Below are 9,789 nucleotides of genomic sequence, written 5' to 3' on the forward strand. Positions count from 1 at the left end.
GGGAAAACTAGCCCAGAGCCTGAGCACCTGGGAAGCTCCACTGACTTCTGAAGGAAAAGAGGAGGAGTAGGGAAGAGAGAGGAGGAAGGCAGCAATAAGGGGAGGGGAGGGAGGGAGGAGGGGAGGGAGGGGAGGGGAGGGGAGGGAGGGAGGAGGGAAAAATTAAGGGGCAGCAGAGCCAGCTGGGGCTGGGTGGGCCGGGCCCTGAGCCCTCTCTGGGCAGGGTCCCCTGTCCTCCCTGCAGGTGCATCAGCCAGGGGCCGGGCCAGGGTGACCAGCGGGGTTCTTAGCTAGGCCTGCCCTTTGCTGGATGTGGATTAGCTCAGAACCCAAGCTCCTCAGGCTGCCCTCTGACCACAGGCCCGGCCCCAACCGAGACCTTAGTTGTACATCTCCTAACGTCACCTGCACAAAGGACCGGCCCTAGCCTTGCCTGCAGGGGTGCCTGCAAAGTCCCCCCCCACCCAATTCCTGGACAGAAGCCCGGGAGGGCTTTTACTGAGCACCTACTGCATGCTGGGCTCTGTCCTAGGCGCCAGGCAGGGACGCAGCCAGAGCTCTGCCTCATGGAGCTTGCATCCCACTTGGGAGAGAGAGCGCCCCAGAAGACAAGTCCCCACGGGGGTGTCAGCCGCAGGGGGGACGGATCAGGGGAATCCCCTCTGCCACAGGAAGCAGAGGACAGGAGGAGGGCGGGCGGGAGGGGCAGGACGGAGAAGGCCGCACTGATGGAGCGCACCGTGCTGGTCGGCCGGCTGGCCGCAGGGCTCGTGGGGCGAGGGCCGCCGGACGGGTCAGCGTTCCACAACACTGTGATTTTATCGGCCGGGTCCTCGCGGTGAACAGCCCCGTGCATGCACACGCGTGTCGTCCCGTACAAGCTCCGCAAAGGGAGGTCCCGCGGCGCAGACGCTGCACCCGGGATTACCGCGTCCGCGTGCTCCTCGGCCACATGGCCGTCTCTGAGGATCAGGAATTTGGGAACTCCCCTCTTTTTCTGCTCTCTAGAAGAGTCTGTAGAGGCCGGACCTCTTCCTTGAAGGTCGGCGGGGGGACACGTAAGAGGCTGCGTGGCTGTCCCTCTGCGTACTTCTCCAGGAACCTGTTTTCTACTGTGTTGTCATCAAATCATTCATGGAATTCTCTTATTTTGGAATTTCGGCTCCTCCCCTCCTGGCTTGTCTACTTTCCTGGTCTTTCCGAAGAACCAGCTTCTGGCTTCGGGAGACTGTTGTGACCCACTCGATGTGCGCCCGTCTCCATTGTCCTCCCTCCCGGCTTCCCGGGGTCCGTGCTGGCACTCATCTCTGCCTCATACCTTCCTGCAGCAACTCCCTGCCTGCCTCGTTTGCGGCAGAGGCCTAAGGCCACGGCTGCCCTCCGAAGGCCCCCCGCCCAGTTCCATACGCCGTGCGGTATTATTATTCACTTGTGTCTTTTTCACACATGCAGCAATTTGCACACCCATTAATGGTTTCTTCTTTGACCTCTGAGTTATTTAGAAGCCTTTTTAGATTTCCAAACATACAAAAAACTTATTTTTCTTTTACTACTTACACCAACAATTGCATTTCTCTAACTGCATTTTCCAAAAATCGCCGTGTGTTATGCATTACTGAGGCTCTGAAGTTTGCTGACTCCTGACATCAGACAGCGTGCATGTCCCGGGCGCACCTGAGGACAGCGAACTGCTCCCTGCTGGTCCGGCTCCTGCGAGTTGGCGAAGCCCTGCACCCTCTCTTCACTAAGCCCTGAGCCCCCTGCAGAGCACCACCCACGGCGCTGGGCTCCCCCTGGCGGAGGGATCTTATCGGGCAAATCCAGGTGTATGCAGGGTCATTTTCCTGATGAGTGGAACCTGTCACAGAATAATTCTCTTCATCACATTTAATTGTCTTACTTCACTCATGTTTACGAATATATGTGTCCTAACGTCCGTTCTGCCTGAAGGCACGTCTGCCAGCTGCAGGGTTTGTATGGGTGCGTGGGGATCTTCACCTGGTCCCTGTCCTCCTGCAATCGGACCATCCTTGCATCGGACGGGCTCCGAACCCACGTGCAGAGGTGTGTCAACTGGGCATGATTTCCCGTTTTCCATTTGCTTCCCCTTCCACGTGAGTTTTCTTTTTTTTTTCTTTTCCCTTTTTGTTTAATAAGAATTTGTGTTTGTTTAATTGTGTTCTCATTCGATTTTTACTGGTTTGGAAGTTCGATCCCCTAACACTCCTGATTCAGAGGTGACCCCTGCCTCAGATCTCACTGCGCTTTTCACTGGTCCTATGATCTGGCCACACACCACGGCCCCGTGGCCCCCCTGCAGCCGTGCCCTGGCCACCAAGGCCCCCGTCCCTCCACCATGGCCACAGAGCCACCGCTCTGACCACGTTCTACGTGGGGACTCACACGGTGGGTGACCCCGAGCCTGGCCAGTCCGCTCAGAGCCCGAGCGCTGTACCGCATGCGCAGAGACGCTTCGCTTCCATGGTGTTTCCAGTCTGAGACTCTTAGGAACATAGATGCTGTGGACACCCGGTCACGGGTTTTTGTGTGAACGTGGCTTTTTAATTCTCTAGGATAAACACCCAGGAGCACAGTTGTTGGGCAGTATGTTTAAGACACCACCGAACCGGCTTCCAGAGCGGCCGTCCCACGGGCAGTGCCCGGACAGCCCAGGCTCCCCGCGTCCCTGCGTCTCCCCCTCTGCCTCTGGGGCAGGTGTGCAGCAGGACCTCATTAGTTTTACTTTGCATTTCTCTAACAGTTAGTGGTGCTGAACATCTTTTCAGATGCTCATGGGGCCATCGTAAATCTTCTTTGGTAAATGCTCAAATCTTTTGCCCATTTTCTCACTGAATTGTTTGTTTTCTTACTTTTGAATTTAGAGAACTCTTTACATATACAGGATACAAGTCCTCTGTTTCTGTCCGTGAATAACTTGTCTTCCCAATGTCTTCTCAGGGCCTTTTGCAGAGCATAAGTTTTTAATTTTGATGAAGGAGCCCTTGAGTTTTTACCGTGTATAAATATTAACAGAAGCTAAAATTAATCCATATTTAACTTCCCTACGAACAATATGAGATTTTAGTAACTCTTCCCAACTAATATACTATCCCTGTCTGGTTGTCGGTCTGTGCTTTCCAAAGATTTCACCCCACAAATTAGACACTATAGTCATAATTATTACTTTATTACAAAATCACTTCATTATTCCACATAGTCATTTGTTGGATCTGCCTCCACACTTACCAATTTCTTGTGCCCCCATCCTTCCAGCGTCGCCTCCTCTGTCCTGCCGTCCGTCCTTCAGACGGTCTGCTAGGGAGCGCCTCCTCCTGGTGAGCCCACCGGGTTCTCGCTGATGTGGAAGTGCCTGCATTTGTCTTTGTCCTTGATGTTTTGTGGAACCGTGACTCTATGCTCACGGTTATTTTCGGAACACTTTACGGACACGGTCTCACTGCGCTGCGGTTTCCCTCGTTGTTGCGTGACTCGGGCGGCAAGTACACTTGTTGCGCTCCTCCTTTCCACGAGGACAAGATCCCCTCCCGTGGCACTCTGTGGCTTCTCCCCACGTGGCCGGGAGAGCAGCTGTCGCATTTCTACTGCGCAGTGTCCCTGCACCCCCTGCCCCTGCCTGGCCTGCGTCAGACTCCGGCCTCTGGGTCCCAGCGGCCGCGCTCTGCCTCTTCATCTCCGCCGGGCTCCGCCGGCTCGGCGCTCTGCGACGCAGCAGCCGCTCCAGGCATCCCTCCGCTCGCCGTTCGTCACTTCCTCTGCCACCAGATGCCCAGGCTCGTGGCCGTCCACGGAGCTCTTCATTTCTACAAGTTAGAGGTGGTCTTTTTCAGACACACTTGGTCACTTTTGATAGTCTCCTCTTATTGTTCATTGTTGTGACTTCATCTTATTTTAAAGTATTTCTTAGGAACTATCCATGTCCTAAGTCTGACGAATTCCAGTAGCCGCATTCCTCCAGGGCCTGGGTCAGCCAGCTCAGCGCCTCAGCGAACACAGGTCGGGCGCCCGAGACTGCAGAAATGGCTTTCCTCCCGGCTCTGGCGGCTGCGAGTCCGAGTCCGGGACCCAGGCGTGGGCAGGGCTGGTGCCCGAGGCCCCTCTGCTGGCGTGCGGATGACCGTCCCCTGCCCGTGTCCTCATGTGGTCATCCCCCGGTGCGTGTCTGCGTCCTGCTCTCCCCTCGTAAGGACACCGGTGGATCGGGGTCCCCAGTGACCTCCTTTGTCCTAATCACCTCCGCAAAGACCCATCTCCAAGCACAGTCACCCTCTGAGGCCCTGGGGTGAGGACTCAGCGCGTCGGTTTGGGGACACAGTTGGACCCATAACGGGGCCTGTTTTGTTATCTCTGCAACTGCTCCTGCTTCCTCGGCTTTCCATTCCGTGGCCCCGTGACATACCGCATGGTCTCCGACCGTGGGGGCACATGGGCCCCTCATTCTGTGGGCCACCCAAAGGCCCGACTGGCCCCTTCGCTCCGTGATGGGCCTTTGCAGGTCTGGGATCTCAGATCAGCCCTGAACTTGCTTCCCCCTCGGGCAGCGGGGGAGGTGATGGTGGGTAGGGAACAAGACCAGTTCCTCTGCTGCTTTGTGAGGCAGCAAAGCACTTTAAAGGGTGGGTTTCCAGGTTACACTGTTCTGTAGCCCGAGAGCCGATGCATGTCCCACAGCTGCTCCAGCGTGAGATGCACAAGTCTCCCTCGCCTGGTAAGGCAGCGCCACGAGGGGACAGGGCGAGAGCCTGCAGTCCTGAGATGGGCTCCAGGCCTGCCTCAGGTGTCACCCCTGCACCCGAGTGCACCCCGGATTCTCAGGTTTGATTCTCAGGGGAGCACTGAGGTGATCTGCAGCGTCTTCCAGCCCCCTGCCCTCCAGCCTCTGGACACACCACCGGAGGCCCTGCAGGCAAGCCACAGACCATCTCCCGTCACAGCCACCGACACCTTCTAGATGCCCCACGTCCGGACCGTTTCTTCTCTGCCCCACCGGGCCCTTTTGGAACCCTCCCCTGGCATCTGTCACTGCAGCCTTCACGGGCTCTCCTCCTCCACGGGACTGCTCCTGCCTTCTCTCGCTGCCCCGTCCCCCTCCTCCCACGCAGGGTCCTCAGAGCCCTGTCCCCCTCTACACCCCTTCCCTCCTCGGGCCCCACAGCCCCGGTCACCCCCGTGCTGGACAGCTCACTTACACACTTGCTCCGGGGCACCCCCACTGCTGGGCCCACGGGCACCTGGTACGGGACCCCAACCCTGGCTCACCCCCCACCTGCTCGCGTCCCTTCAGAGGCTGTGCTGCCGGGGAGAGTGTCCAAGCAGGACAGGCTCTGAGGCTGGCGGCCAGGGCTGACCCCCGCTGCAGTCCCATCTGGGAGGGGTGGCCATCCTCTTGCTGCCTCCTTCACACGCTCTCCAAGACTTTCCTTCCTAGGACACTCTGACTGGCTCCTGTTTAACCCAAGACCACAGCACCCTTCCTAGAGGCTCTTCAGGCTCCCCTGGTGCATCCCCCAGAGGAGCTTCCAGAGACCCAGGTGTGAGGACAGCACCCCAGAACCACCTGGGTTCCCCTCCATGCATGAGCACCCCCACCCCCAAGGCCAGCCAGGGGCTCTGTTCTCCCTGAGGTGCTGTCTGGCCTCCTTGTGCACCCCAACCCATGGCCTGCTGACAGGCACCCACTGTCCCCATCGTGTTCCTCCCCAGGCTGTCTGCAGCACAGGGCTCCAGCCACAGAGGCCGAAGGGGGCCCCGGGGCCTCGGAGGCAGACAGACCTGGAGGCACCACCTCTCAGGCCCTGACTCTTAAGACTGCAGCAGGGGTGGAAGCTGCTTTTCCCCAAGCTGAGCCCTGATTCTCTGCCCGCCCTCTCCTCCCACCTGCTCTCTGGGCCTCACTGACATCTGCCATGTCGTCTCTAGGGCCTCTGCCCACAGGCCTTCAGTAGCATGGCCACCCCCTGCCTTCCGGGGCACTAGGTCCCGCCCATGCTGGGCTGCTGGCCGCCCGTTTCAACTGCCAGCCAACGGGATGAGATGCAAGCAGAGGCATCCTTAAAGGGAGTAGACATGCTTTCTTAATCCCTCCTCTCCCTCCTGCCACTTGGAACGTGAGTGCAGTGGTGGGAGTCCTGCAGCCATCCTGGACCACGAGCACACGATGGAGCAGGGTCCGCAGGCCACGTGGGGATCACCAAGCACAGACAGCTTCTAAGTAAAAGTCATCACGCCTGTTTTCCCCAAAACATGCCATCTGGGTTTTCTGTAAGATACAGCCAAATCTAGTTTTAACTTATACACAGAAAACATTTACCCAATATGTATTTACTTGCTTAGTATTGTTTTCTACAGCTGACCATGAGCTCTGGGAGGAAAGGCTTCTGGTCTGCCTTGGTCACTTATGCATCTTTAGCACTTAGTATGGAGCCAGGGCCAAAGGTCAGTTGCATGCAGGGGCTATGTGACAGCCATCCATGGCTTGTCCCTCTGGGGTGAGGTAGCCAGGAAGTCAGACACAGAGCTGGAGCCTGCCTCTGGCTAGAACAGCAAGGCTGACCTGGGGGCACCCACCCCTGGGTTGTTTCTGCTTTCATAGCCTGCTGGCCAAATGCCAGTCAGCACAGAGCCACGTTTGCCATATCTGTAGCTCCCAAAAAGAGGAAATTGGACACATGCTTCCAGCACCCATGAGAATGAATATAACCGGGGTCAGGGCTCAGGGTAACCAGGATCAGGGCCCAGAGTATAACTAGGATGAAGGCTCAGAGTGTGACTGGGATCAGGGCTCAGAGTGTGACTGATATCAGGGCCCAGTGTGTGACCAGGCTCAGGGTCTGGAGTCTGACCAGGATCGTGGCCAGGGTCAGGGCTCAGTGTGACTAGGGATCGGGGCTCAGCGTGTAACCAAGGTCAGGGCTCAGCATGTGACTGGGCTCAGGGCTCAGAGTATGACCAGGGTCAGGGCTCAGCATGTGACCAGGGTCAGGGCTCAGCACGTGACTAGGCTCAGGGCCCAGAGTGTGACCAGGCTCAGGGCTCAGCGAGTAACTGGCTCAGGGCTCAGTCTGAGACTGGAGAAGGCATCAGACTGTATTGCGAGGAAGCAGTGTTCGTAGCCAGTAGGGAGGTGAATGCCAACCTAGTGGGCATCTTTGAGTGGACAAGAAGAGTCCATCCCTTCCACCCGAATGAAGATTAATGAGGCTGAGAGTTGGCATGGAGATGGAACTGAGGTTCTAGAGTAGAAGGAAGGCTTTCCAGGGCAGAGCCATGTGAGTAAGGCTGCCATGGAGAGCAAATGGCACCGTTTTCCCCACAGAGGGAGAGGAGGCTGGGAGGGTGGCGGGTCCAAGTCGCAGGGAGCAGCTGGGTGAATGGCTGAAGAGTTTAGGCTCTCTTCCATAGACAAAGTTACTGACACGCTGCTGGTCCATGGTGAACCCGGAAAACCAGAGGAGGGTCCCACCCCATGTGCCTGAGACACTGGTCTTGGCTCTCTTCAGTGCTGGGCTTCCCTGGGGCCCGGGAACCAGCACACCGTCCCGCCCACACCAATACTTCGGGCTCCTGCTTCTGGAGAAGGCTTTTATCCACAGCGGTCAAAAGAAGGTCAAGGGGAGACGGGCAGAGGGCACAAGGCCCAGGACCGGCGAGGCCCTGGGGTTCGGGAGCTCTGTCCTCTCCTCCTGGCCCCCAACAGCCTCCCGAGCTGTGTGGCTGCCGCTGTGTGACGGCTTGGGGGGGGGGGACACCAGCTCCCTGAGGGACCCCACGAGGGGCACAGGAGGTCGCAGAGGGAGCAGATCTGAAAACCCAGCAAGTGCTCGGGGCTCCCTGCCGGGGCTGAGCACAGAGGCACAGCCCATCTGCGAGAACAGGACTGGACTCTATCTCGTTTGTTGGCAAGCATCATCATTACGGTTCCTGACTTTTTCATTGTTTTATGCTTATATAAGAAAAATAATTTTTTTGCAAGAAAATCAGGAGGTACAAAATGGCATCCCCCCATACAGTACCAAGTCACACATACGCGTCCATGTGTCTATCACACCACAGATCTAAACTGGGAGAAATGACTGCAGGCCCACGAGATGTGGTGCCCTTGGCAGAATCGAGGAAAGTGCCGGAGCCCAGCCCGCAGACCCCACACATCCAGGAGGAGCAGGCTTCCAGGGGGCACCCCAGGCATACAGCCACAGGGAGGTGCCGGCGGGCTGGCCTCCAAGGCACTCAGTGCAGCCGGTGAGAGCACGGAATGGGGAGCGGAGGCTGGGCTCAGCCAGCGCCCGTCCGCCTCCTCCAGCCACAACGTCCCTGAGTAACTTCTGCCCAGGACCCACAGACCGGCCCCAGAGCCTTTCCCTGCATGTCACTGAGCCCCACAGACAATGTCTATGAGGGTGTCCTTTGTCCTCGATGGCTCCGTCGAGGCCCCAACTCTGCCCGGCTGTCGCCCAGCCCACCTCCCAGAAGGGCTGGAGTCCCTGCTGTGTGCAGTCCTCTGGGGGCCAGACCCTAGACCTCCTCCTCCACCTTCAGGATCATCCCTGAGAAGACCTCCAGGCCTGGGTGGGGGCCCTGGGGGCTGATCTGGGAGCCTCTGGTGGGCCCACAGGCCGCTCCGCCAGCAGGGGTGCCATCCACAACAGGGGGCGAGGATCCCCGCCCTGGGCAGGCCTCCACCAGCTTCTCGAGGGTCCGGTTGAGGGCCTCCACGCCGTCGGCCAGCCGCTGGCTCTGCTCCACCAGCCTCTGCAGCAGCAGGTTCTGCTGGGCCATCAGTGCGCTCTGCTGCTGGGACCAGTGGGAGAGCAGGGCACCCTGTCGCCGATGGGAGTCCAGCAACCGCTGCTCAAACTCGGAGGCCTCCCCCGCGGGCCTCCCAGGGGGTGGGGGTGGTGCAGTGGAGGGTGGGGAGGGCCCAAGAGCCCCTGGGAACGCAGCCGCAGGAGGCACCGAGGCTAGGGAGGCTGGGGAGGCCGGTGGGGAGGGCGAGGAGGTAGGCGCAGGGATAGTTCCTCGTAGGTCCAAGGGGTCAGGTTCAGGCAGGCTCGGCCCTTCCAGGGTCCGCAGGGGTAGCCAGAGGCAGCTGGGGGTCTCATCCTCCTCGTCCGCTGGTGGAGGGAGACAGGAAATGTCAGCCTCCAGCAGCCACGACTGGGGCAATACATTGGAGGGGCAGAGAGGTGATGGATGGGGAGGCCCTCTGCACACGGAGCTACTTAGGTCTCCCAATGCCCTTCTGTGGTGGGCAGCAGCACTCACACGAGGAAAATAGGAGGACTCACAAGTTGAGTCTTCCTCCAGTAACACTGAGGTCCAAACCTCAGCCTGGGAACTGCAAAGCCTCGGTGCCCAGCCTCCATGCTGCCATTCGTCCACACATCCATCCAGCTGGCCCCTGTCTATCCACCATCCTGTCTATCTGTTCATCCACAATACCACCCACTCATCTATCTGCCCATCAATTTCTTCATCCATCCTCCATCCTTTTCCTTTCATCCTCCTTCCTTATACTCATCTATCCATCCACCCATCCATCCATCATCCATCCCCCATCCACCCACCCATTTACCCACGCCTCTGTCCACCCATCCATCCACCCCCCCATCCACCCCCCATCTATCCATCATCCATCCATTTACCCACAACTCTGTCCACCCATCCATCAGTCCATTTACTCATGCCTCTGTCCATCCATCCATCCATCGTCCATCCATCCATCCACCCATCCAGCCATCATCCACCTACCCCTTTACCCATGGCTCTGTCCAA

General features: G+C 58.4%; 1 protein-coding gene across 11 annotated transcripts in view; it reads right to left on the reverse strand.

Moving 5' to 3' along the window:
- Positions 1–9,789, reverse strand: part of TSNARE1 (t-SNARE domain containing 1) — a 163,606-nt gene that overhangs the window by 52,304 nt on the left and 101,513 nt on the right. For 6 of the 11 annotated variants that reach the window (XM_035012027.1, XM_035012029.1, XM_035012026.1 and 3 more), the window contains one exon: positions 3,855–9,128. The exons of 3 other annotated variants lie outside the window; for them this stretch is intronic. In XM_035012027.1, coding sequence (XP_034867918.1) covers positions 8,530–9,128 — 599 coding nt within the window. In that variant the 3' untranslated portion in view covers positions 3,855–8,529. Of the gene's footprint in view, positions 1–3,854; positions 9,129–9,789 lie in introns of those variants that run through there. 2 more of the 11 variants (XM_035012036.1, XM_035012032.1) reach the window with 1 other exon arrangement.

Source organism: Mirounga leonina, unplaced genomic scaffold (genome assembly GCF_011800145.1).
Source record: "Mirounga leonina isolate KUSES-001 unplaced genomic scaffold, KU_Mleo_1.0 Mir_165, whole genome shotgun sequence".
Taxonomy (NCBI): domain Eukaryota; kingdom Metazoa; phylum Chordata; class Mammalia; order Carnivora; family Phocidae; genus Mirounga; species Mirounga leonina.